This window comes from Astyanax mexicanus, chromosome 5, assembly GCF_023375975.1.
Source record: "Astyanax mexicanus isolate ESR-SI-001 chromosome 5, AstMex3_surface, whole genome shotgun sequence".
NCBI classification, from domain to species: Eukaryota; Metazoa; Chordata; class Actinopteri; order Characiformes; family Acestrorhamphidae; genus Astyanax; species Astyanax mexicanus.
In genome coordinates, this window is record NC_064412.1 from 37,557,087 (window position 1) to 37,584,296 (window position 27,210).

The 27,210-nt window shown below is 36.6% G+C and overlaps 2 protein-coding genes across 3 annotated transcripts; both read right to left on the reverse strand.

The window, feature by feature from the left end:
• Nucleotides 1-2,715: 2,715 nt before the first annotated feature.
• Nucleotides 2,716-13,033, reverse strand: LOC103033183 (IQ calmodulin-binding motif-containing protein 1). Its single transcript, XM_022673450.2, has 13 exons — nt 12,714-13,033; nt 11,105-11,270; nt 10,894-11,008; nt 10,609-10,702; nt 9,756-9,855; nt 9,419-9,591; nt 8,196-8,302; nt 7,436-7,563; nt 6,565-6,707; nt 5,659-5,807; nt 4,936-5,067; nt 4,180-4,336; nt 2,716-3,483 (listed from the first exon to the last, which is right to left on the reverse strand). The coding sequence occupies exons 1-13, from the start codon at nt 12,817-12,819 to the stop codon at nt 3,260-3,262; spliced, it is 1,794 nt and encodes a 597-aa protein (XP_022529171.2). The 5' UTR covers nt 12,820-13,033; the 3' UTR covers nt 2,716-3,259.
• A 1,522-nt stretch (nt 13,034-14,555) lies between these two features.
• Nucleotides 14,556-25,761, reverse strand: ccdc14 (coiled-coil domain containing 14). 2 transcript variants are annotated; one of them, XM_007248884.4, is made up of 13 exons: nt 25,486-25,761; nt 25,337-25,392; nt 23,752-23,821; nt 23,591-23,663; nt 23,347-23,496; nt 23,119-23,250; nt 21,852-21,943; nt 19,992-20,637; nt 18,503-18,641; nt 17,259-17,341; nt 16,946-17,122; nt 15,600-15,732; nt 14,556-15,487 (listed from the first exon to the last, which is right to left on the reverse strand). In XM_007248884.4, exons 1-13 carry the CDS (start codon nt 25,513-25,515, stop codon nt 14,647-14,649), a joined length of 2,622 nt encoding a protein of 873 aa, XP_007248946.3. In that variant the 5' UTR covers nt 25,516-25,761; the 3' UTR covers nt 14,556-14,646. The 2 variants fall into 2 exon arrangements, with proteins under 2 accessions (XP_007248946.3, XP_022529174.2); XM_022673453.2 differs by lacking the exon at nt 25,337-25,392.
• Nucleotides 25,762-27,210: the final 1,449 nt, after the last annotated feature.

A 27,210-nucleotide genomic window follows, 5' to 3' on the forward strand; every position in this document is an offset into this window, starting at 1 on the left:
AAAGGGGCTGCAAGGTCAAAAGATCACAGGTGGTCTTCAAAACCGCAGAGTACGGCAGACCATTATCAGGGAGTGGAGAAAGTGACAATAAGGGAAGCTTCCATACAGGAAAAATTAAAGTGAAACTTAGTCAGCAATTAAGGCCCAGTATAATTGGTAGTTGGAGTAGTTATCCAATTAAGCCCCATTCTGACGTTCTCTAACATGGCAGATCCTTGGCAGGCATAGTAATCACACATTTACCTAGTACTTTAACCCCTCACACACACACACATACGCATGCTCACACAAAACTCTGTCGCATTTCCCCAAAAAGCAGGTCTTATTTATCCGCTGCTGTAAAACACTGCATAAAGAGATAATTATACCTCCATCATATTTTTCCTCTCTTGAAAATGTTATTTTAATCGTGCGAGTGGAGTGGACCACTCTGTTGTTTTCACATGTGTGTAATGAAATAATGACGGGCGCCCTGTGAATGGGGCCTTGGCACGAGTCGGCGGCACTGCGGGCATGAGGCACACACACATACGCACGCACTCCAAAGCTTTAGAGAGCTCTGGAGCCAAGGTCCAGGATTCAATTATACACCAGAGAGAGAGTGAGGGGAGAGGGGGGAGGCATGTTTAAAACTACACTTTTTCATCACATCTTTCATTTTTACCTGAAAATTAATGTGATCTCCTCTTCTTTGCTCTCTCTCTCTCAATCACTGAAATTAGCTTTCACACCAACAGAATGAGAGAAAAAGTCCAAAGTAGACACCAATCATCACACCGACTAAAACCTGCATATTGTGTCGGTAACACAAAAACCTCATCTACTATTACCTGCATTTTTTCTGTTTTTCACTTTTTGACCTCACGTGACAGTTGTTCTTCTTCATATTGATTTTAAAAAAAATCATCAGTAAACCAAAAGAAATGCTAAAGAATGATGCTTATTGACAGATTTTTGACTGTTTTTTTCCTTCTATTAGGTTGACATGTTGGAGTTTTTCCTATTGAAAGAGATAATATATAAAAAAAACATATAGCATGAAAATAAGCTCACAGACACACAAGCTCTGTACAGGGGCCCTGCTAAAGCCATTTCCTTTCTCTCCATTTTCCTTTTACGGTTCTTCTAATCAGAAGACACAGCCTTAGTACTGTCTCAAATCACTTAATATTCCCTACATAGTGCATTTTATTATTAACAAACATAATCATCATTAATCAGTCATTAAATGTTAAATGGGAATAGTCTTCCTTATTGCTGAATATAGTTGTTTTTGGTCAAACACTCCACTGTTGTTCTTGCCATTTTATCACCCACAACCTGCACTACAAAGGAATGAGGGAGTGATTTGGGACAGAACCCCAGGAATTTTAATGCTCTGCAGCTTATGATCATTTTAGTTACTATAATCATGAAAACACATTTTCCTAAACCTTTACTTGTAGTCAAAGGTAAGTTTAAGGCTATGCCTATTTGAGACCAAGCCCAGACTCCAAATGTAAAAGAAAAGTCCATAAAGAAAATGCGTCCTTAACTGCTTTCAGACTAAAGATCTTTTTCAGATGTTTTTAAACATTTTAATGGATTTCATATATTTATTTTTTAACTTTTCCATATTTCACTATTCCCTCTGGGAGGGAACATATATAAAAAAAAATACGGTACCAGTCAAAAGTTTGCACACACCTTTTCATTTAATATATATATATATATATATATATATATATATATATATATATAGAGAGAGAGAGAGAGAGAGAGAGAGAGAGAGAGAGAGAGATTTCTTTCTACACTCATTGTAAATTAATACTGAAGTTATCCAGACTATGAAGGAACACATAAGGAATCAAGTAGTAACTTTAAAAATGTTAAACAAATCAAAATACTCTTATCTGGGTTCTGTTAACTTGCAGATTCTGAGGCTGGAAACTCTAACGAACTATGTGCAACAGAGGAAACTGTTGGTCTTCCTTTCTTGGGGCAGTCCTGATGAGAGCCCGTTTCATCATAAAGTTTTTGAAGGCCTTTGTGACTTCACTTGAAATTTTTCGGATTGAATGACCTTAATTTTTTTTAAGTAACTTTTTTCTTTACTTAGTTAAGTAGTTTTTGCCAAAAATATGGATTAGGACATTACTCAGACAGAACTATTTACTGTATACCAACTCTACCTCTTTACAACCTTTAGTGCTGATGCTCTCAAACACATTAAGAGGCAAGAAAGTCAAGTAACTAACTCTTGACATGTTCAGCACAGCTGTTAACTGAAAGCCATTCCAGGTGACTCTACCTCATAAAGCTAACTGTTAAAATCCAGCCAAGATGTACAAAACTGTCAACTAAGCAAGAGGTGCTACTTTGAAGAATCTAAAATATAAAACACATACTGGTTTGTTTAACACTTTTTAAACTGCTAAATAATTCCATAAGTTTTCTTTATAGTTTGGATGTCTTTATTATTAATCTACAGTGCTGTAGAATTGTACATTGAGATAATAAAAAACACTAACTTTATAATTTGTACTTTTCCTTTTTTCCTTACTTTGTCTATTTGCACTGTGCAATCCATTAACATGAAACAAAATTATCTCACATTTATGTTGTTCCATAAGCTTACCAAATAAATCATCTGAAAATATGAATGGACTAACCAACATTCTGACAAACATCTGAACGCTGTACAGTAAACATACCAACAACACATAGAAAAAGTAATAAATTAGTGTTTTTTTTATTGAGGTTTGCTAAAAGCCTCATTTCTTTGAAGGAATAAAGATCCCCTTTTCCAAAGAAAAAGGGGCCATGGGCAGTAAAATACTTTTATATAAATCAGTGACTGGTCTCATCAATATAAAAGTGGGTAAAAAGGGACACAAAATCTTCTTAATCTATCTGTGTAAAAATAATTGCTTTATAATCTTATATACCTTGTATAACTAGAATTTTTGCTAGTAGACAGATAGGGACAGGCTATTAGCTTCCACTTACTACCATTTTAGAGTCAGACAAACCATCTGACCCTGGGAATACTCATTGAAAAGCTTGCAGATTTTCACAAATCTGTTATTGGCAGATAATGGATTTCATTTTTATAAGCTTTATTTATAAGCTACTAATTCAAAGCCAATAGAAAATTACTCTCATTCTTTCAATGTCAGTGCATGACGCAAACCAGACAGGTCTTGTACAAAAAAATCAATAATAAAATAACTCTTTGTCTGACAAAAACACAACTGATATCATGAATCACATTATGAAGCTACAAGTTCCCACCTAGATACAAAGAGTCAAACTCTGTATCAAGGTCTTCACGAGGCAGCGTCTCTGGATCGGAAAACTCATCTCCCAGCTTTCTCCACCAGGGCAGTCGCATGCTCTGTAGCATTACATTGTGGGATTGCCGGGCGCGCATGGCAACTGCTGCGGATCGGCTCAGGAAAGGGCTGGACTTGTCCTCAACAGCATCTATTAGAGAGGGAGCATCTGAGGAGCAGAGGGAAAAAATGTGGGCATGTTGTTAACCCACCTGCTATGTTACAGGTAAAACTGACCTGTTTTTAAGTTTGAAGATCTAGGAAAAATACTTAAAACTATTTTTTCTTCTGCTTGCTTTAATTAGTGTAATCAACATATAATATGAAAATGTGTTATCTCACATATTTGCAACCACCCCCTACAAAAACTAAAACAAAATTACAATTTATGTTTCAATGTTATGTAAAACTATTGTGTTTTATATGTTGGTCTTTCAAAAGTAATAAAGCAGTGAAACATTAAAAAAAGTTTGAACATGTTTTTTAATGAAAAATGAGTAAATTATCTATATACTTGAACCATTACCTGTTAGAAACAAAAAAAAAGACTATTGAACGAAATATTGAAATAATAATTAGCAATGGAGTTAGTAAAGAAATATTTAGGATTTTTTTGGTTTTAGACATCTTTTGGATAATTAAAAATGCACCAGGTCAAATTAACCCGGAAACACTGTTGCTGTTCCTGACAAATGAACATAACATTTTTCTATATTAAGATTAATGTTAAATTAAACAGAAACATCAAATACCTGATGCATCAAATACCTAATGCAATTTAACTTTTAACTGTAATTATCAACAGAGGCTTAAATTGCCGGGGTCAAAATGACCCAAATGGTCGTTGGTAAATTTGAGGACTTACTCAGAAGAAGCTCTATGTCTGTGTTGATCTGCGCCAGCAGAGCCTGCCTGTGCTGCTCCTGGGCCCGATCATGAGCTCTGGTCATAAGGTGCTGCTGCAGCATACTCTGGGCTTTCTCATGAAGCTCTTGATTACCCTCTACTGACACCACCGAGGACTGCAAAACACGAGGAACATGCAGAGCTGACCAGTGACTATAGACAGAGACGTTAATAATGAGAACAGTCACTGACTGCAATATGAACGGGATTTCTGGTAACACTAATCAAGACAACCATTCACGGATAAAATCCTACGCTTCCAAAAGAAAAAAAGAAAAAACTAGCAAACTGGTTGTGCCAAAAGTGCTAGATGGTCGGTGTGCTGGTGGGAAAACCCCCCTTGATGTGGAGATCTGTGCAAGTGCAGTAGCCATAACAAGCCGAACATTAATGTTTTTTACGCATTATTGAGCAAAATGCTACAAATGGTTCATGAGAATTGTCATATTTTTTATTATTAGTGGTGTAAAATATGTTTTTGCAAAAGTAATTTGACCTTCAGTTAAAAGTATTTTGGTCTCTTCCCATTTAAAAAGCAGAATGCAGAGATGTTCAAGTGCCTAAAGAACATCTTAATGAACATCACCGGCTGTAAGTGATGTATCTCTAAGTGATGTATCTCTTTTGGACAGTTAAAAATTATGTATCTAGTATCTGGAGATATATCTAAGCACACAATGTCAGAGATTTGAAGTACATCTATGTGTTAACTCACAGAATGGAGGGAGATGTGCTCCTCTATCTGTCTCCTGAGTTCTGCTCTCCTGTTATCAGTCAGGCCTTTGGGGCCTTTCCACGGTGACAGAATCATCCTCTGAGATCTTCGTCGCTTTAGGAACCTCAAAATCTAAACAAACACAGACAAAAGCAGAAAGCAGCCAAATGAATATTCTTAACAAAATTAAATGTATTATTATATATTTTATTACAATTTATAAAGAATCTTATTATTTCTTTTGAAACAGTAGTTTCATTTACTAAAATCACATTATTCAACTAATTCAAGATTTTCCTTTAACTTGTGAACAATCTAAATTCAATCAAACTAAAGGCACAGCAGCCAACCCATTTCCTTTTCAGGGATGAAGAGAACTATTTTCTCATTGTCTTTATAGTCTTTTCCACTCTATCACTTATACTATGAAGGCATCTGAAAGCTACAAATTAATACAGCAGTAAAAACAGTAAACATTACTGATGAATCAGTAGCATTGTTCGCCATTTCTATTGTTCTGTAAACAAAGTACATCAAAGTATTGCTGTTCTTGCTACACGTGCTCCACAGGTCTGGCTTAATGCTGCATGTGTGAAAGCACATCTTTAAAAAAAAAAACATCCTGATTCTTCAGATATGTTTATACTCCAGAGTGCACATGTGAACGGGGCTTGTGTGTGGAACAGTGTGCAGTGTATATATATCAGTGTATGGTCTACTCACAGCTCTCTGCAGGGTCACTGCAGCTTTGTGCTGTCTGAGCTGGTATTTAGTTTTCTGAAAGCACTGTCTCTCTCGGTGTCCTCTCCATACTCTCTGGATCAGCAGAGCCGCTCTGTTCTCCAACTCACCCAGGTATCGTGCCACCTGGTCTGCAACAAGCACACACACAAACACACACACATTATTTTTATTTTTCACACACACACACACACATCACCTACTGTACCTACCCACAGAAAATATCTTTAAATAGCTTTAAATGTAAATAACATTTGTGTCTGTGAGTGTGTGTGTCATCTGCACACCTTCTGGTCTAATCCCATTTCTCTTCATTGGTACCCCTACCCCTTGTTTTCGAATGTCACCCTTCTCCTTGGAACAGAGTTGCAGAGGGATGTGATTGAAATCTCCCCTCTAAGAAATGGGACCACGCTTCAAAAACCTGATTAAAAATAAGTTAATAAAAAAGATCACTGCATCATAAGCAGCTACTAGCAGAGCTCTGTAGGTGACCCTGCCAGTCTGTGTTGATGACATGGCATTTATTTATTATCATCCATGCCTAATCCCTCATGAATAGTTAGCTAATCGCTAGCTAATCTATATCTTCTTGTTTGAATTTATTTAGCTAGCGTTTGTTTTTCTTTGGTCACATGTGCCATCATTGTGCAGTGATTTCTTATTAACCTCTGTTTGGGGTGTACCTCTGAAAAATGATAGTTTGGAACCCATGTAACTCCAACATTTTGCCCTTTTCCTCTATCCCAACAAGAATCAAGACACCTCTCAAAATCACCATCTCAAAACAGAAGAGTAGGTCCTAATGGTAGTGGAAGGAGGTAAAATGAGATTAGGCCTTTCTATCACTTTAATGTGTGAGTAAATGCATTGATGAGCACGTCTAACCAGCAGGCAGGATCTCCATCAGGTGGAGCTGGCGTTGGCGGAACTGGCGAGTGGCCCGCTGTCTGCGCAGAAGCACTTGATGGCGTAACTCCTCCTCTGCACGACGTTTGTCGGTCTCCTCTTGCTGACGTCTTCTTCTCTCTCTGCACAAACATATACAGTATAGGCAACACATATGTATGTAATTAAATAAGTTACTGTGGGCTGAATATGAAGGCAGAATATCATGCAATGATGGACTCAGATGGTGCATTGGGTAAATCATGTTTTCTGGTGCTTCCCTTGGTGACAAAGCATCACTGAAGTGCCCTATTGGCTCTTCTTGTGGGGGAAAAATAGTGACTTGAGTGCCTGCTAGGGTGCCCCTTTTTGCAATAAAATGATGTGCCCTCTAGATCAACAAAGGCTGTGTCTATGTGTCTAATGAGTGCTATCTATGGGTGCCCTTCTGCCTTCCAGAAGAAAAGGGTCTTTCTATGTCACCCCTACAACACAGCGTACCAAAGAGTGCCATTTTCAGTTGAAAGAATTGGATGCAGTGCTGTATATGGTTCTCATAAAGGGGAAAAAACATAATAGAGTGCCAAGTAAGTTGTTCTTAAGATTAAATGTTGTGTAGTGACCTATAAGTGCTCTCACAATGGGATTATCTGTATCTGATGTTACAAACCAAAGCAAATTCTTGTCAATGAAGTCACAAAGTTAAAAAAAAAAAAAAGAATTTCCATGGTTAAACTTGCAACTATTTCATTCATTTATTTAATGTCATGTAGTTGGTGCCCTTTTTATTTCCCCCTGCCCTTCAAACAGTCTGAGTCCACCACTGATATTTCCCACTGATATCATGAATATGTCAGCTGGGTTAAGACACCTGAAGCTCCGCTGTAGCGCACTGACGGCTTTGGGAAGTTTCCTCATTCTGTTTCTGGTCTGATGGGCTCTCCAGGCTGCCTGGATCACACATGCTGCTCGAATTTTCTCCTCAGATGAGCGCTGAACCTGATCAAAATACACAACACACACACACACAGACATTTGTAATTATGCGTCTCACAATACACAATTATTGCAGCCTTCTCCCGCTTTATATCTGCCTATAAAATTACTGTAAAAGTTACAGATGGAATATTCAATTGCAGATAACAACAGTTCCACTTCAGAATCCTGTTGCTGTTCCGCTGTTCCATTATGTCTGTCATTCACTCACATTTCAGACCAGAAGCCTGCTATTGCACTATGCTCACCAGATCTGTGTAATGCTGCATAACCAAAGTCAAATTAGTATAAAATCCTGTTATGTTTATATACAGCCTCAATCCACATGCTTCTTTCACTTCAGATGCCAGTTCTGCATCTCTTGTCAGCTGCAGCTTGTCAACAAACACATGTGCATTGTTATTTTCATTTTTCATTTGTTTGCTTTTATTTTCTTTTTAAATTTTGTTACAGGTTACATATATTTTATATCATACTTATGTCATCAGCCCAACTACATCTAGTAGTTATGATGTTATTAGCAGTATAACCTCAGTAACTGGTATTTAGACCATACTGTTCATGTTGAAGAGTGTTACGGTAGTAAAAAACACAATACTCTGAACAAACATGATCATAAGTTTTTTCATACAAACCTTAATGCTTCTTTCTGGAACTTCTGACTGTAGATGATTAATGAGCTGCTCCAACACTGCATCAAAGCCCTTACCCTGCCAGTCCTTCCTCAACAAATCACCCAACCCTGCAAGGCATAACAGATAGACACCATATTACAAACATCCATATATTGAATCAAAGCAGTCTTATTATTCCATAATTAATTAATTATTCCATAAGAAATATTACTTCTACTTAACTATTTAAAAATATTCAAAAATATCTGACTGATATTTATTGATAATAAATAATAATTATGTTACATTAGAAATGGGAAAGTTAATCAGAAATGAGTTTTAAACAGCCACCACATGCAGTATAGGGAAGAGTGAGTAAACATTGTTAAAATCATTTTTTCAAGGTTTAATTATACGTAGGACCATTTTATGCCCAGATGGTTTTATTTTTATTTGCACTGGTTATTATTTAAAAATACAGTGTATGAATACATTGAGATTATTACTGAAAAACACACAAATACTGTTTTTTAATTATATAGTCACTTTAGTAACTATCCCCTTATAATATTAATAATAATGTTTTATTTATTTTATTATACTATTAGAATTTTATAATTTTTGTAAATGTTACATTATATAATAAGGAGATATTAGTACATAATACAAAATAAGGAAATACAAACGAAATAATAATCATAATGAATGGTCTTATCTGAGCTGGGAAAATAATAAATAATAATAAACAATGAATAATAAAATAAACAATAGAAAAACAAAAATATTACATAGTAAAAAAATAGCAAGAGCATTTTAGTTTCAAGCTGTAAAAAATAACTAGTAATGAAAAAAACAGTTAATGATCAGTTGAGCAGTCTGATTAAAATAAAAAATATATTTCCTTATACATTTATGACCTGTAGCTTAGGATATGCAGATGTTCAAAAACAGCCTGTGAAGTTATTTGTAATTGTCTTTTTATTAAAAATATATATTTTTATTAACAGTTGGTGAGCTTGTGCTTTTCATTTTAAGTTTTATAATAAATAAATGCATTTTTGGACCACATTCAATTATACTGCCTGATATTACTGGTAATCTGTTCTCCAATTTATCCATATGTTGGCCAGTTGCTGTTATGCTGTTATGAGAGCGAGGAGCAGAAGTGAGGTTAAGGGGTTAATAAACATTATTACATGTAATATGGAGATACGTAATGTGATATGAAGTGCATGGCTGATTACCTTTGTAGTGTTTGTGGAGGATCTGTAGAGACTGGCTGTGCTGATCTATAATTAGCAGCAGAATTTTGGTGGCGGAGCTGCCGATCACAGGATTGGTGCTGTTGGAACTTTTATACACAACGTCATCCACAACGCTGCCCAGTGCTTTTCTACCCATCTCAGATATAATCTCACTGCAGAACAGGAATAAAGACAAAGACATACTGATAGGCTTCACTGTGGACCCTGGAGAGTATAGATATGTAACAGTATTTTACATTTTACCCTGTATATGTGTACTAAACTTTCTTCAAAGTTACTGAATACAGAATATCTTATAGTCTGCGCCACACTTTACCTGTTTACCCTGAACAGATTGTACCACATCATTAGTACAACTGCAGACACTTCATCATCCTCACTCATCTGCACGCTCTCATAATGTTTGGATTTGAGCACTGAGGAGAGAGGAAAGGACAGGCATGAAGAATTATTTACACCATATTATATCTGGGTTATTATTTAAATAATGTGCCTTTTGGCCCTTGAAATAAAATTCATTGTTTAAGATTTAAAATTTTATTGACTATTCTTTATTTATAAGATTTCAGACCACAGAAATCACATTTCCACTTATTATCACTTATGAAATATTTTCACTGCACTTGCATTGGTCTAGCTTGTAATGAAAATACTAAAGATATAATTTAATGTCAGGCAGAAAAATGAGAAATAAGTCTGGGTGTTAAGGGGTTAACTGGGTATTGAGTATGTAATATGGATATTTGAGTATACTCAAATTTGACACTTTTATCTATAGTACATACTTTGATTTAGTTCCCTAAATGGAATGCAGCAACCCAATTATCAAATCAAATAATTATTCAGATCTCAGGTATTTAATCTAGTTTCTATTCACCACAGATTACAAAGTAAGGACTGGAAACTGGATCCAAGATCCAAATTTAAAGATTTCAAAATTTCATATTTAGAGCAATGCTGCTCAGTAAATGAGACAATTAGATTTAAGATCATTTGAGAGAAAACAAAGACAGGGAAATGCTATCCTGGTGGGCTCTTTTCCTGTGTTTGTCTCATTGTCACTTGTCATTATGTCACTACTCTACAATATAAACTACAATATTTTCTAGAATTTAAACAATCATAATTGCTGAGTGTAAAATAACTGCAGTTTGAATATAAGGCCATACCACAGGAAATTAAATGAGTGTAAGCCCTCAGAATCCAGCTGAGCGAATCAAAGACTTTCCTAAAGAGACGGAACATCTCAGTTTGTCCCTTTTCCTGTTGGAGAGGAAACATTACCAAGGTCAAATAAACGCACTTACATTACTGCATTTATTTCTAATACATTTAGGTTCAGTTTCCCAGACAGGTATTCTCTCTAGACATATAATTTACCTTTCAGTGCAGTCAAAGACTAGGCTTAATCCCTCTTTAAGAAATTTCCCCAAATGGATTGTGTGAACACCTACCACTCTGTTCATAAGACGGTGAGCAAAGAACAGCAGGTTTTCTGTCACTGAAGGAAGAAACTGGTGAAGAAAGACTTCTCTGTTTCTCACAGAACCGATACCTACACAGCATGTGCTGAAAAAAGCATTATAAAAGCAAGATTAAAACAAAAGCCTCCACTGCTTCTAAATGTATCATAACTGAAGTGAATGTAGAACCATATTTTCGTACCTGATAACATCTACCATCTGTGTAATAGAGGCATAACTCCCTTCGGTTTTTACAGGGTTGAACCTTAGGGCAGCAGAGCAGTAGGCCAGTACGCCATGCTGATAAAGGTCTTGTTTACATCTTTCCAGATCCCGCAGATCTCCCACAGATTTTCTGCTGAGAAGCTCTTTCAACACAGTGATAGAGTTAGTTTCATTAGTAAAAAGTTTCATTGACCATCAAATAGATAGAGCCCTGTGGGACTTCACAAAATATGGTAGACTAAACAGCTAGTAAACAACTGACAATATGAAAAATCTTTAGGAATCATAACAGGATTAAGCACAATTATCATTTAAACTCACATGTGGCTTCTTTGTTAATGCTAACAGCTCACAGTCCCATACTAATATATGCTGAGTGAACAAATTTGATCTTAAAAAGAAACAATGCACCCGAGACTTGTTTTATTACTATACAAGTTGGGTTTTTGACTTCAGTTATGTCTCCTTTGTAGTCAGAGTACCTAAGTTTAGTTTTAAGGAACCCAAAGCATCTGATAATCAGTGCTGACACACAAAAATCCTTGCATGCAATGGCAAAATGGTAACTTAACAGTAAAAGGATAAAGCCTTCTTAACAATCAATGTACAACTCCAATGGCAAAAATGTTGTGATGCGTTGTAAAATCTAAACAAATCAATAAACACAGAATGCTGTGAAATGCAAATCTCACAGACCATAGAACACACATCAGATGTTAAAAGTGAGCCATTTTACAGTTTCAAGTAAATCAACCCCCCACCAGAGCCCCACCCACTAGATCTGTTGAAGAGTCTTATTCTGAAAGGGACTAAAACTGATTTTGTGCAGAGAACTTCTTAAGCATGTTATGTATAGCCAATAAACCCATTCTTCATTTTAGATAAATATTAAAGACATGAACACAATCAGAGGACACATACAGAGTTATGTATTCAATGTATTCAAAATTGTATGTCATTTTAAAGCATTTCTGTTTGTGTATTTATCATTGCATTCTGATACAATATGAAGAAAAGTTTTAAATTATGGTAGAAATTAATATGCACACTAAAAACAGAGGTACAATATGATATTGGTCTTTAAAGGGTCAGATGTGTTCCCTCTGAAGAGTACTAATAAACAATATATATTTTAATTACACATTTTTTATATTTTGGATGTAGAACATGATCATCAAGAACATGATAATGACATGAACATCAAGACATGAAGACATGAACATGAACATCAAGAACATGATGATGTTCTTGACATATTCAGTTGATGATAATGTTTATAATCTTTATAATCTTTTACTGGTACAAAAGACCTGGGAACAAAAAAAGACTTTTACTGAAAGGTACTCTGTTGTACCCCAATAAAAGCTACAGTCCCGCGACGAGCTTTGTACTCTTTTATGTACAAATCTGTACTTATTTTGCTTAGTGTGTACATGGTTTTAGAGTGAGGGCATATATGTAGTGAACTGCTGAACTGCTAGGTATTAGGTACAGGTACGGGTGTTGTTTATCCGGTGTTCATTTTAATAATTAGAAAGTATCAAAAACAGCAGATATAGACATAGCGTGATAAACCCCTCTCTTACCTTTAGTCTTTGATAAGACGTGTTTAAAACTGTGTTCAGATTTTTCAGCGCTGAGAGTTTTGAGGACTGAGATTATATCCTCCTCCTCTTCTCCTGAAGACCCCATTCGAGCTGTATGTTAGTTTAACTAACTGAGGCGCGTTTGCTAATATAACCTGTATATTTCAGGTGCCAAAATCTTATATCGATTCATACCAGCATGTTCAGCTGCGAGTTTAAACGGGCGCTGTATCGCTGTGTGTTTTAATGTCCGGGAGCAGAATTTGCTGCTAGCTTATCCTCACAGTACAGCTAACACAGCGTACCCGGTTTCTAAAGCAACGCCGCGTCATCACCCTGCGACCCTCCTGATTTGAATATTCAGTGTGACCAAAATGTATTTTTTCTACGTTTATATATAGCAGTGGGCCAATTCCATGAGTCATATACCCAACAACATAAAAATATATTAAAATAAATAAACAAACAAATAATAGAATAGAATTATTTAAAAGTTTTCACATATCACTAGATTTATGACATTTCTTATTTTTATTGGTCGAAAATTTACCAACGTGTGTATATAATTGTATAGGTCCGAATAAACAAATGTTTTTTAGCCAATTTCAAAAACAGATCTGGAAAGATTGAAACTGTTTCAGTTTCTGAACCAGTTTCTCTAATTTTGCTATTTATAGGTATATGTTTGAGTAAAATTAACATTGTTTTATTTTATAAACTACGGACAACATTTCTCCCAAATTCCAAATAAAAATATTGTCATTTAGAGCATTTATTTGCAGAAAATTAGAAATGACTGAAAAAAAAAAAGATGCAGAGCTTTCAGACCTCAAATAATGCAAAGAAAACAAGCTCATATTCAAAAAGTTTTAAAAGTTCAGAAATCAATATTTGGTGGAATAACCCTGGTTTTTAATCACAGTTTTCATGCGTCTTGGCATGTTCTCCTCCACCAGTCTTACACACTGCTTTTGGATAACTTTATGCCAATCCTGGTGCAAATATACAAGCAGTTCAGCTTGGTTTGACGGCTTGTGATCATCCATCTTCCTCTTGTTTACATTCCGTAGGTTTTCAATTGGGTAAAATCAAAGAAACTCAATTTTTTCCAGAGCTGTATATATTTACCTAAAATTGTAATTTATTTTAAATCTCTTCCTGTGGTCAAATAAAGGTTCATCAAAAATATACAACTTCCTTACATACCCTTCTCTTCAAGTCTAAAAAAAGAAAAATGAAAAACAACTGTTTATCCTATGTTGAGCTGACCACTTAAATGTCACTACAGTAATAATGTAATTATTCAAAGAAATGGTGTAATTTCCTTTAAGTAAGCATTAAAGACTATCAGAAATAAAATCACATATCCATTTGAAATCAATATTAAATCCGATAGCTTCAAATTCGTTGCAGAATTCAGAGTAAGAATGTGACTTTGATTTAATAAATTGTTGCATCAATTTAAGATTCCATTTCTTGCTTTTTTTTAATATATACTCAGTTTGGAAGGGACACTTTAGATAAAGTAGGGGAATTGTTTAATAAATTGAGAGACTTAGTTATTTAATTGAAGGAATGTTTAGAGTTATTTTTCTTAGCATGATACTCCATTGTTGTGTGTGGTCATTTTTATTCAATTTAGTATAGAAATTTTAAATCATCATCATTTATAGCCTCAAAACATAAATCTTCAGCCCTATTCAGTGTAGTATTCAGTTACTTGTCACATATACTATATGGTGTTTAGCAAAACAACTTTATATTAACTTCTATTATTATAAAAACAATGGGCTTTATGAACCCCAATCCTGTTTTTGGAAATTAAATCATCTTGCAACCACATTTATTTATAATAAATAATTTAATATAATGATTAAAATTACAAAACACAGACACAGATAAAACATGCTAATGCAAGCTTAAGCTTATTGGATCATTTCTTAAGTTCAGCTTTTAGGGTCTTCTGTAAACTGGCAATGCTGGCATCCAGGGCTGCTAAGCCATTCCGAAAGTTTTGCTCATCCCGCGTGTTGAACGTAGACCACGAGTTCACACTCCAGTCTGAGGCTAAGGATTTTATATCACAAGAGGAAAGGGTATTCTCCAAGACTGATGGCCTTCCTGTGTATGCAGATTCTTCACCTATCTGCAGACAGCGGCGAACAGTTTGTGACTGCTGTGAAAGCTCTGGGTGTACTGTACCCTCTTTTGCATGTGAGAGGAAATTTTTACCATCATCCAGAACTTTGAGGTCTTGAGTAGGGAGTCCAAGTTTTTCAAAAGCAAGGCCCAAGAAGTTGAGTCCTGGGTGATCACTAACTCCATCAACCTGTTTCTGCTTTGGAAAGTCTTTCTGGGTCACCTTAGCTGCTGGCTGCACTCTTGCTGTTTCTCTGAGAGGCACAAAAGCTCGATCACGATCGTCTCCTTCCTGAATCTTACCACCAGCTTGACTGTCCTGTGGTATAATCAGACGTCTCGTCTCATGTAATTTACCACTCTCTTCAACAAACCTCCCCTGGTCAATTGAGGGAGGAGAGAGAGGACAGGGGAGTAGATCAGACTGATGAATGTAAGTGTCATGTCCTGTGCTCTCAAGAGTCTGAAGGTAGGTCTTAATGGTGTCGGAGACTCTGTCAGGTTTGGCAGTCTGTTTTTCTTGATTCTCATACAAGTCCAGAACACTCTTCGTGAGTTGCGAGGGAGGTTTAGGCATATCTGTCTGTGCAAAATGGCAGGCAGTCTCTTTAGCAGAGGAGCTTTTCTGGTGATTTCTGTGTAAATGCCAAAAATGGAAAGAAATAAAAAATGAATCAAAATTAAAACACGTTAAAATGTGCATCTATTTCTTTATGAAAATGTTAATAAACTATACAACCAATATACCCAATGATCTCCAGTAATTTTGTGATCTCTGCCTCCTTCTGCTGGACATTCCATGTCAGTGCAACCTTTTCCCTCTCAGATGCTTCCAGCTTAGCCTGGCAGTTTCTCATTTCAGCCAGTGCTTCACTCACATCTACAACGTAAAAAGTATTTAGACAAAAATATTATATCTTCCAAAACAGCAAAATGTACAGGGGGGCGGGGGACTTCTTACATCTGGCACATTTACAGGGTATATGAAGTTATGTGGAAATTAAACATAAGACTTTCAGACTTTTTATTCAGAATTAATGGAAAAAATATATACCAGTTTCTTAACAATAATAAAAACGTATAATTCTTGCCTTTTCTGACAAACCAATATTTAAAACTAATATTAAAAATGGGACATATCTCTCTTTTTAGACCTAGTTAGAAAAGGTATATGGGCTATACAATGGCTCTGTCACTTTAAAGCAAATAAGCTGTTGCTGGTCACACTGAGCGTTTACCACTCTTTAGTGTTATTTTGTGCTATATTGCATAATACAAACAAGGTAATTCATGCTTAACTGCGATAGAAGCACAAAAGTGGTAATTTCAAAGTAATCACATCTCCTTTAACTGCTAACTTGCTGCATACAGTAGGTACAGATCCCTCAGTCAGACAAAGTCTACTGGCTAATCCTGCTGTGTACGGACTGAGGTTCTTAACGAAATTACCAAAATGGCATTTTTTTAACACATCTGGTAGGTGGGGCTGGACTGGTGCATGGTGGTGCCAGGGTGGTTCTATGCACTTTTCTTTATTGTGACGTCACAATAAGGTAGCCATTCAAACGGCATATGATTCCAGTTTTAATTCACTGAAACAGGGTAGAGCGCAAAAATTAAGGTTCTCTAAATCACACGCCCACAGTACACAACCAAAATCGTGTTTACCGTTATTGTGATATTTTTAAGACAAATTATGGCACTAAAGACCTAAACCATATTTTTTTTATTAATAGCTCAAATGCTAGTTTCGAATAGGGCTGATGTTTCCACCATCTGAGCCTAACTGCCATTAGAGGCACATTACTCCTGCTGCAGCTCAACCAATCAGTTATCCATCCTGCCCCACCCCTAAACCCATACATCACCCAGTGCCCCTCCCAAACTACTCTTGCCATTAAAGGGTTTAGTTACCATTTAAGGATCTACAGATTCCCTGATTTATATTGCTGCATTCATCATTACATTTTGATATAATGTAAAGAGCCACTGCCAAATACACAATCGGTCAAAAAATATTTTTTTGCAGGCCAGCAATGATTTTATTGGGGGTGTCAAATAAACAAACTTGATACAATTAAACAAATTCCTACCCAAGCGTATGCGGCTGATCTCCACTTTGCTCTGCTCTTTGCTCTTCTGGAGGTCAATCTCTTTATCCTCCAAGTCTCGCTGCAGCCTCTGGTTCTCCTGCTGCAGATTTCCCAGCTCTCTCTGGCTGTCACTGAGCTGAGTCTGAAGTGTGAGGTTGAGGGACTGCAGAGTGGCCACTGAAATTTAACACAGTTCTGAGCTTAGTATTTATGGCATCCTCTAGTATTTGCTCACCTTCTCCAGTGGGACTGAAATAAAGCACCATCTCATTGTGCTAAACACCTGCTAGGCAGCTTCAGGATGGCTACTTACATTCTAGAGTGCAGTCCACTGGTCTGGCCTGCCTTTCTGCTCTCTCCCGCTCCAGTAACTGTTGATTCAGGATCCTTAAACGCCTATATAACAAAACAACACCACACTGCATTTGAAATGAAACGAATGAGCTGCAATTAAAGTGTACTTTCAGGTTTATTTTAAGAAGATGAACAAAAATACCCTATAAAATGTTTAGGAATTTTTCTACAAAGCCTCCTTATTTCAGGGTAATTGGACGAATTAACTTCAGCATAAATAAATAATTTTTTTTTTTTTTTACTTTGCGCTCTTTTTTTTTTTTTTTTTTACACCAGAACTGTTGATTTGGCCACTCCTTACATTTCCTCCAACCCTCTGATGGATTTCTTCTTGTTTCTTGTTTTTAGTCTAATGATGGTCTGTTTCACTTCCATTGAGAGCTCCTTTAACTGCATGGTTTGGGTTCACAGCAACAGCTTCTAAATACAAATGCCACACCTGGAATAATCTCCAGACCTTTTACCTGCATAACATGCAGTTTATGAAACAGCTTTTAAGGTAATCTGACCAATTTACTTTTGAGCCCCTGAAATGAGGAGGCTTTGCAGAAGAATTATTGGAATTTCAAAAAGCTTCATAGGGTATTTTTGTTTAGCCCCTTTAATTACCCTGAAAGTTTACACTTTAGTTATATCATTTTTGTATCATTTTAAATCCAGTGTGATGGCATGCAGAGCTCAAATTACGAACATTGTGTCACTGTCCGAATACTTATGAACCTAACTGTAACAGTTTCATACAATCAGTAGAAAAATTAATAAATCTGTAAGCGGTACTATGATACTTTCCAAGACACTTTTTTTTTTTTTTTTACAGATTTTGTATAAAATAATAAATGTAGCAAATTAAAAGATGTAACAAAATAATCTACCACACTAACGGCAAACAATTAAAATTAAATTAAAATTAAATACAGAAACAACAAAATAAATAAAATAGACTGCTTTCATGTTTATTAGTTTATGTTGCATTATATTGAGTACAATACGATCAACACTATCAATTATATCGATTAACGCTGCAGCCCTGATGTCAGTTCCACCTGTATAAAAACCCACCATGTAGCAAATTAGCCAAAAGACATGTTTGGTATTTTTTAGTTTATAGTTTTTTTACCATTAAATATCCAGCATTATCACTCCGAGCAGCAGCAATAAATAAAGTACATTTATCCACTGTGTACTATATTTCATGATACTGACCTGCGAAGTTGTGCATTCTCACTCCTGAGAGGCTGCAGGGCTAGTGCAAGCTCAGCCTGCACATTGGTGCTGCCCACCATGGCAGGGAGCAGGGAGATGCTCTGCTCCACCTCCGAGATGAGACGCACTGCATCACTGTCTGTAGGGGACAACAGAGAACACTGATACACAGCATGAGACAGAAGATGCTGTCAGAATAACAAAACAATCTCCAGAAACTTGAGAATTCTTCTTTTTCAAAAAGTAAAGAAGGGTTTTTTTTTATTTATGGGCAGTGGTGGCTCAGCTGAGTGCCCAGAGCACTGGGTTATTGATTACAAGGTTGTTGGTTCATAGTTTTGGGGAAGTTACACTTTTGTAGCATAACTGATCAGTTTTCATAGATAACAACTTTTCTTCTGCTACCCAATCTAGTATTTAAATCCTCTGGTCTAAGAGTAGTCTTTAAAATATTCATATTTTAATTTATACAGCTATACAGGAAGATGATCACAAGACATCAAACCAAGCTGAACTGCTTGAATGTTTGCACCAGGAGTGGCATGAATTTTTTTTACAAAAGCAGTGTGTGGTGGAGGAAAACATGCCAAGATGCATGAAAACTGTGATTAAATCCAGGGTTATTCCACCAAATATTGATATTGATGCAGCTTCACTAAGTAGCACAGAGTGCTGTCCAACATCACACTGGGAATGATGTGGAAGGAGAGCGCCATCTACCCACCCAGAGAGAACCAAGGCCATTTGTGCTCTTTTGGATTCTTGCTGCTAATGGCAAGCAGCAGGATCCAGGAGAACCGAAGATGCATCATTAATTAGCGCACTGCATAAATGCAAAACCCCGGTTAGCAGCTCTGGGGTGGCAATTATGTATTACCAACCACTAGGGGTGTAACAATGCGCTGCGCTCATGATTCGATTTGATTTGATTGAATTCTGGAGTCAATATTACATTTTTTTTTCAATATTTGGAACAAATTTTGACTGACAAGAAATAAAAATAGGAAAAAGTCTAAAACAAATTTCTTTTATTTTATTTTATTTCTTAATTAATCATTACTTTATTTAGGCAATCAACTAGAGATAAATATTAAAGTATAATTGTCTAAGCAGAAAGTAATAAAGACAATAAAAATTCATTACTCTACTTAAATAGGTTTTTGTGTATCTTTACGTCCTTCCCTTTTTTTTGGTGACTTTTTACTTTAATCTGGCTCAAAGATTTTACTTCACTGGAAATCTGTCATTGCTTTTGGCTCAAATGGCTGGGTGGAGCATCTGATGTCTTTCCCAGCCCTGGAGAGCCAAACAGCTGTGATAGACTAACATATCCTCTACCCTTTGCTTACACTAACTGGTTCCTTGGCCACCTAAACCTGAGGTGTGTTGTAAAGTGGGAGCGCAACAAAGCTAGATACACCAAATCCAGCCCTGGACTGGAAATACAAAAAAAAAAAAACCTGGAACAGTTAAAGACCATTCAGCTTACCTTGATTAGCTACCAGGGTCTTCAGCTCACCCAGTAGATACTTGACAGTCATAACCTTCTTGGCGGTCTTTTCTGGACTAGATGTTTTGCCTTTTTGACTGGGCATTAGTATGGGATTGTTTATGCTGGTTTGACAGCTTGTATCTCTGACTGGTGTAGTGTCTACTAAAGTCAGCTCGTCCTCCTCACTGCTGCACCCGCCACACTCGTCTGAGCTTTCCTCGGTTGAAAGCTTCTGCTGATGCTTCTCATACGGACCAGCATACACCAGTGTAGGCTGTGGATGAGCCTGTGAATGGCTGGTGATTGGTACTTGAAGTAGGGGCACGTGTGTTGCCATTGTGGGTGAAGGGTTAGTCGAAGATCTATTACACGACTCAATAGGGGTACTCCGTCCATCTGACCCCACCAAATGAGGTGCACTTAAAAGGGGACTTGGCACTCTAAGCTTCCCATTTGCCCCTGGAATTGTTGTGGCCTGGTGCACAGATGCTGTGGAGGCACCAGGATGCTGCTGAACAGCTGGTGCCACAGGCAGCGAAGCTGTGTAATGGACTGGTGGTCCATGCTGACTTGATTGCCCTCCAGTACCAATGTCCCACTGCTGTGTGAAGTAGTGCAGCTGTCCATCTGATTCCCTAGGAGGCTGCAAATGTTTGGAGGTGCAGAAAGAGAAAGAGAAAAACAGACAGAAATGGGGCATGTAATTGAAAGCATGCTGTGATCAAACCAAACAAAACCATTCACATATCCTTGAGCTACTGTTTCATGACTGGGCAGTGCAAGACTGGGCAGTACTTTAGGCCCAATCAGGCTTCTTGCACCATTGCAAAGGTCAAATTTAATTCTTTTTAAGACCTTTTTTGGACCGCAAAAAATATAATTTAAGACCCAAAAATGTAGTCATATTTTCTTCGGTAGAAAATAATTTGTTGTATTGTAAATCAAAACATAACGTCGCTAACTCGCCACTAACTTTAGCATGTTATCTAGTTTGGCGCTAATGTTAGCTAGCTTACCGCTAACCTTAGTTTTCTCCCTGGTAATGTAGCTAACTCGCCACTAATGTTATGTTAGCATGTTAGCTCGCTTGCCGCTAATGTAACTATGTTAGCTAGCTCTCCACTAACCTTACTTCTCTAACCGGTAATGTAGCTAGATAACTTGCTGCTAACATTAGTATGTTAGCTAGCTCGCCGCTAATGTTAGCTAGCTCTTCGTTAACCTTAGTTCTCTTCCCGGTAACATCAGCTTACTCACAGCTAAAGTTATTGTGCGCTTTCCCACCGGCATTAAATGCACCGTCTGAAAATGTTATACCTACAGCAAATTACAGTACATTTAAGACATTTTAAGAGTTGCAAGGACCTGCAGGAACCCATTAAGGTGTAAAAAAAAAAATACAGAATTAGCTATGAAGATGTGCTACCATGTGCTATCATGTATCACTATGTTTTGATCGTTTTGTGGAAAAAGGCTATAATACATTGAATTTACTAAGATAATGCAAGGGTTATCATAACTTAACAATAATACACATTTGTGTATTTCTTTGGTCACATCCTGCTGGTGCTTTCTTATAACCCACCATTTTGAGGCAATGTAGCCCCAACACTTCCCCCTACCCACCCCAGAAAGAATCAGGACACTCTACCCCTAGACGTGAATGTGCAAAACAGAGGGGTAGTAAGGGCTAAGTGGTAAAATCAGATTGGGCATTTAGACTCCACCAAGTTATGATTTTCAAAGCTTATCCAACAAGCGTAGCAACAAAGAATGCATCTGTATGTGGAACATTTAGCCTCTCAATACTAAACTAAGTAGGGTTTATTGTAAGACAATAGACATATTTACTCATACCACTTGACTGTGCTCTGGAGTGGGTATCTGAGGGTTCAGTACTGGGGTAGAGGTGGCCAGACGGCAATTAAACACAGTTGAGGTCTGTTGTTCTGCAAAACAAGAAAGAATGTATTAATCTAATGACAGTTTTTGTGCTTATATTAACATTTATTAACATTTATGGCATTTTGCTGACCCTCTCATATAGAGATTGGCTTACATGTGAATTATATAACATAGGAAGGACAGCAGGAAAATGTGTAGGAAACCTATGCAAGGACTCTATTTGACATAGCATAGTATGATTCACCTGGCCTGGGAACTGAAACATTAATTTGGCTTCTGTGTTATATTTATTTAAGATAGATAAGTTGCTTCAATGCCATGATACCACTACACTGGCCACAAGCATGGGAGCTAACTGTACTTTGGGCCACAGAACCATTCAATGGGAGGGCTTAATGACATCATTGACTCATTGATTGACTATCCACATTTAGCTAATGCTGCAGTAGCAATGTTGGACGGGGAGACAGTGATGCTGGACATGGTTAGTAGTCAGCATGAAAACTTAGTCCTCTTTTTCGCATTTAGTTAGTATGCTTTCTTGCTGACTGTGAAATCAGGTAGGCAATGCGAGACCAGACACACCATCTATGACAAGATAATATGATCTACAGGCATTAACAAACTTAAGAGAATGGTAAAATGATTCCCTCAGAGATGATACATGGGTATTTATGGTACCAGGGTCTAAGGAAAATACAATATAACATAATAAATAAAGTGTATCTTGAGCATCTTGGTGTCCTGCGTACTTTTAGGTACTCTTTTTATTTTACTGTTTTAATTAAAACAACTAGCTAATTAGGTTTAAAAGAAAACATATTGAATTGCTGAATAAAGTAACATATATTTTTTACATATACACATCTGTAGAAAGCTGCAGACCAATCAGTACTGCTTGTTGTTCAGATAACTTTGCAGTCTGAGAGCAGCAACATACAAGTGTTTCTACAATGTATCTTATAAAACTACTTTTATAGGACACACTAAGTGAAGTTGGGGAGATATAATTACCACTGATTACTATTCACAACAAATGTAATTATAATTATTTATTCCAATAGCCTTTTTTGATTGTTTTTGTTTATTAATTATGAAACATTGATACATTGAATGTAAAAAACCACAGGCCAGATTTAAAATTACCTTATGTGAAAAACAGCTAAACTGGAGTTCTTGCGTGACAAAAATGATATGCATGAATTACTGCTGTTTTTACCTGTTCTTACTGTGCCTGCAGTAAGTGGGCATGCCAAAGGAAGAGAATGTGGCTGGATATGCTCAGATTGCGTCAATGGGGTCAATGCTTTTGTTCTGCTCTGGGAGCACAAAATAGTCTTCTGTACAGGAGCTATAGAAAGTATGAGAGTTTCCAGACTAAATTGTCAGTTTCACACTTATAAAAGGTCATCAGTATTACTGATCACACATCTGCTAGGAGCATCACCTGGTTTCCTGGATATGTGAGAGACCAAGCTTGACTTCTTTCCCGATTTCTTCTTTTCTGCTTCCACCTTTCCAGACACCACTTTAGATTTAAGTTTGGAAGAAGTCGTCTTTGGAAAATGAGACTTTGACTTGGACTCTTTCGATTCCGCTGAGCAACAACGAAGACACAAAACGTATACAAAAAAACAACCCAAACTATAAACAGTTAATAAATTAATAAAATGTTTCAGCTTGCAGGTTACCTGTTTTCTCAGCCTGAAGCATTCCATTCAGTAAAGCTGCACAGCGATCCAGACCTTTGTGGACTGTTGTCACCTAGTCAATGAAGGTAAAGGTAAAAATGTAAATATGCAGACACGGTTGATATCTGCTCATTTATGCAAATATGTTCATATAGGCCTACCTGGTCTTCTGAATCGGTGGAGTACAGAGAATATGCTGGTTCAAGAACCGCTACACGTCTTCCGACAACCCTGTAGTACAGTTTAAGACAATTCACAGCATATTAGCTCCACCTTATTCACAGAGGTAGCAGGTAACAATTTATAAGTACATATTTAAAGTATCTGTATTTATTTCAGGAACACTGTTTATACACATGATACCTTGAAGCAGTTCTCTAGGCACCACCATCTTTAAATTAAGTCACAATAAATTGACTGATGAGCACAAATGAATTGGTAGAATATGGAAACAGATTGCAAAATTAATTATGTGGAAATACATGGAATGTTTTTTGCAATCTGTTCCCCTTTGCCCAGTCGATAGCGTTGTAAATCTGTTGGGAGCATCAGCTAAAAGTGCTATATTTTGGAATAGTGGGGGAGGATGGAGGTGAGCCATTTGATAAAAGATTATACCTCATTATCATGTTTCACTACACTACAGTCCATTTCACACAGAATTTCTCCTTTAATACTTTATTTTTACTTCCTATATTTCACAGGAAAATCTTAATTTTATACTCAGGATTGTTACTGTTTTTAATCGCACAGGCATTCAGGCATATAAATGTGTGAGCTGCTGATGGTATACTTTTATTTAGGTAAAAATATATTTCATACTTCAGATTTTACCTAAGTACTAACTAAGCAGACATTTTGTACATTGTATTTAAAGTAAATATTGGTCTTATGAACTTATTTTATTGTTAGCAAGCTTTAGGCTACCATGTAAGCTTGGAGCTAATTTAAAGCAGCACTAGGTAGGATTTCCTTGACTTTTTAAAGAAGTAAAATTACAGCTTGAAACTCACTGCAGCGCTGCATTGAGGTGTAATAGGAGGAATAGTGGTCCTTTCGTGTCTGTGCCGGAGCTCCTCTGAGCTCAAACCAGACTCTGTAAGTTTTCTGAGGCGGCCGCAACCAACGCTCGCGAGAACTGTGACCTGCTTTCCGACCTTTAGTTCTAACAGTTCTACAAGGACTACTGGTTCATTCTTTACAAACTAACACACAGACACTCTGGCAGAAGCTGGAAAGAGACCGAATATGTCTGTGAAAGCCAGAAAACGAGAAAGAGAAACTAATCTGCCTGAAACATTTATTACACTCTACAACTGTAGGGGGAGCCCACGAGCACAAAATCTTAATCCTAACTAGTGGATTTTACATAACAGATCCAACCCAAAAAATACAGCAGTGAGTATCTAGCACTTGGCTTCACATGCACAGGAACAGAAAACTATTAAGTTGATGGTTGAGGTGTATTTATTTTTTAGCGATAAACGTTAAATATATATATAATATATATATATTTATATATTATTATATATTTATAATATATAAATATTTCTGAGGGCAGTGAGAAAGTTTAGCAGTGTGTTTGAGCTGCAAAAGTATGAGCACCCCTGTTCTACCCCTGTTGGGACATTATATTTAATATTGTGCTAAGAAAGGTAGCTCTTCAAACTGAGCATCACTGTACCGAATCAAACTGAATCATTAATGTTATGAATCGATTCACCCCTTTAGTAAAGAGCAGCTTACGTTTTCCTGGTCGCTTGTCCCCGCCCACAGCCTGTCAGTCTGCCTGACGAGACCACCTGTAACAGAGCAACGAGCAACGATTATAAACCTAAACACAGAGAAAAGCCTGTAGAAACTTGACTTTAAATGACTTTATCTGCAATATTCACCTTGAGCCTGGGTTTCCCCTGTCTTGCCATCAGTCAGTAAAACAGCGCCGTTCAGATGAAGTAAAGCTCAGAAGCAGCAGCCGCCCAGCGCAGTCCACTCCAGCAATATATCTCTCTCTCCACTTACAGCTACAACTTCTACAGCTAACACATCTACATCTACATCAACGACCTCCCTCTACAGGCCGCTTATACAGATTTATATAGTGAATAAGCCGAAACCATATTGTTCCCAGAAAACTCTCCACACCAGCCCGCAACCTGCGAGTTTGTTGTTTAAACGGAAGACAACGACGCTCAAGGCGCTCACGGCCAATAAGAATAAAGCAAACACTTATTTTAGGCCGCGATTGGTGCATTTGCTGTGACGCAAACAAGACGCTCTCGCTTATTGGATGAAAAAGTTATCGATCTATGGAAAGACAACCAATAGGTCCATGACTGATATAGGCGTGCCCCTTTAGTCTGTAACTGTTGAGAGTTGTGGAATAGATTTCTTTTCGCGGGTTGTTGAATTGATACTCCCGCGTTTATTCCCGCGATTTTAAAACACACACACACAAACTCACTGACTTTTTTGTATATTTATTGTATGTTTATTAAAAAAAGAAAACACCATAATAACCAATGATTGATTATCAGTGTAAATATTTTACCTATTTTTAATTTTATGTATAATACTTATATTTAAGTACAAAAGAAATGTAGTTTTACTTTCTGCAGTGCTTCTGTGTGCCTTGCTATATCAATTTGCTGCTGCAACATAGAATTTCCTCACTGTGGGACTAAAAAATATCATAATTATAATTATTCGTCAATTAATTTATACATTTGCAGAAGTTTCAAAAGTATTCCCATTAAATACGCAGGTAAAAGTATAGATACTTAACTTCTGTAGAAGTTAAAGCTTGAGCTTTTTACTCAAGTAAAAGTGTAAAAGTACTGGTTTCAAAACTACAAAAGTTAAACTAATGTAAAACATTAGAAAGACTAATGCCATTAATGATATTTTTCTAAAAGCCATAAAGACTATAATGTTAAATAAAACTGTTAATGTTGAAACATTTGAGATGCTGTAGGCTGCTGTAGGCTGCCCATTGGAAATGAATGCGTTCTAGTACAATGCAAAAATATTAAAGTTTAGTTGCAACATTTCGTGAGTGTGACCTGATGTGTAGGTGTGATGGATCGCATATAAACCAAAATGGTGTCGGTATGTTTATACGTCTCATCAACCTCAATCAAATTCACTCTATCCAGATGGAGAGATTTATCTTTTATCTTTTTTTTAACTATGACAACAAGCAGAAATGAAAACAAGCTGAAATGAAATAGGAGTAACAAGGCTATTTTTAAAATGTAAAGCAGATAATTGGGTGAAAATGTAAGGAGTAAAAGTAAAAAAAAAAAGTCTAAAAAATAATTACTCCAGTGAAGTTAAGGTAACCAAAATTTCTACTTAAGCAAGGAAAATATGTGTACTCCATTGCTTGACACCTCTGGTAATTTGCCTGCAATGGACATTATGTGTAGACCCCTGTTTACTCCACAAACATGGCAAAGATTTTAAGGCTCCATTCATGACAGCTGACAATTTTGTTTACTGAGTTTTTTTTAGATTTTGACTTGTGTGAAATATAATGTTTTATCATAACATCTCAATGCAGGATTTTTATTTATTGATCTGAAAATCCATTGTTGTTTTAATAACTTATTGTAAAAGTA

What these genes read in the sequence shown, in the direction of transcription:
- LOC103033183 (XM_022673450.2), bottom strand. Translation starts at nt 12,819, where the DNA reads ATGGGGTCTTCAGGAGAAGAGGAGGAGGATATAATCTCAGTCCTCAAA. An exon ending in TTCCAGAAAGAAGCATTAAG is followed by an intron (nt 7,564 to 8,195) that starts GTTTGTATGAAA and finishes TATTTTGATCAG; the next exon opens with GTTCAGCGCTCATCTGAGGA. An exon ending in AGCACATCTCCCTCCATTCT is followed by an intron (nt 4,337 to 4,935) that starts GTGAGTTAACAC and finishes CGTGTTTTGCAG; the next exon opens with TCCTCGGTGGTGTCAGTAGA.
- ccdc14 (XM_007248884.4), bottom strand. Translation starts at nt 25,515, where the DNA reads ATGGCAAGACAGGGGAAACCCAGGCTCAAG. An exon ending in AGGGGAAACCCAGGCTCAAG is followed by an intron (nt 25,393 to 25,485) that starts GTGAATATTGCA and finishes GCTCTGTTACAG; the next exon opens with GTGGTCTCGTCAGGCAGACT. An exon ending in GATCAGCCGCATACGCTTGG is followed by an intron (nt 15,733 to 16,945) that starts GTAGGAATTTGT and finishes TTTACGTTGTAG; the next exon opens with ATGTGAGTGAAGCACTGGCT.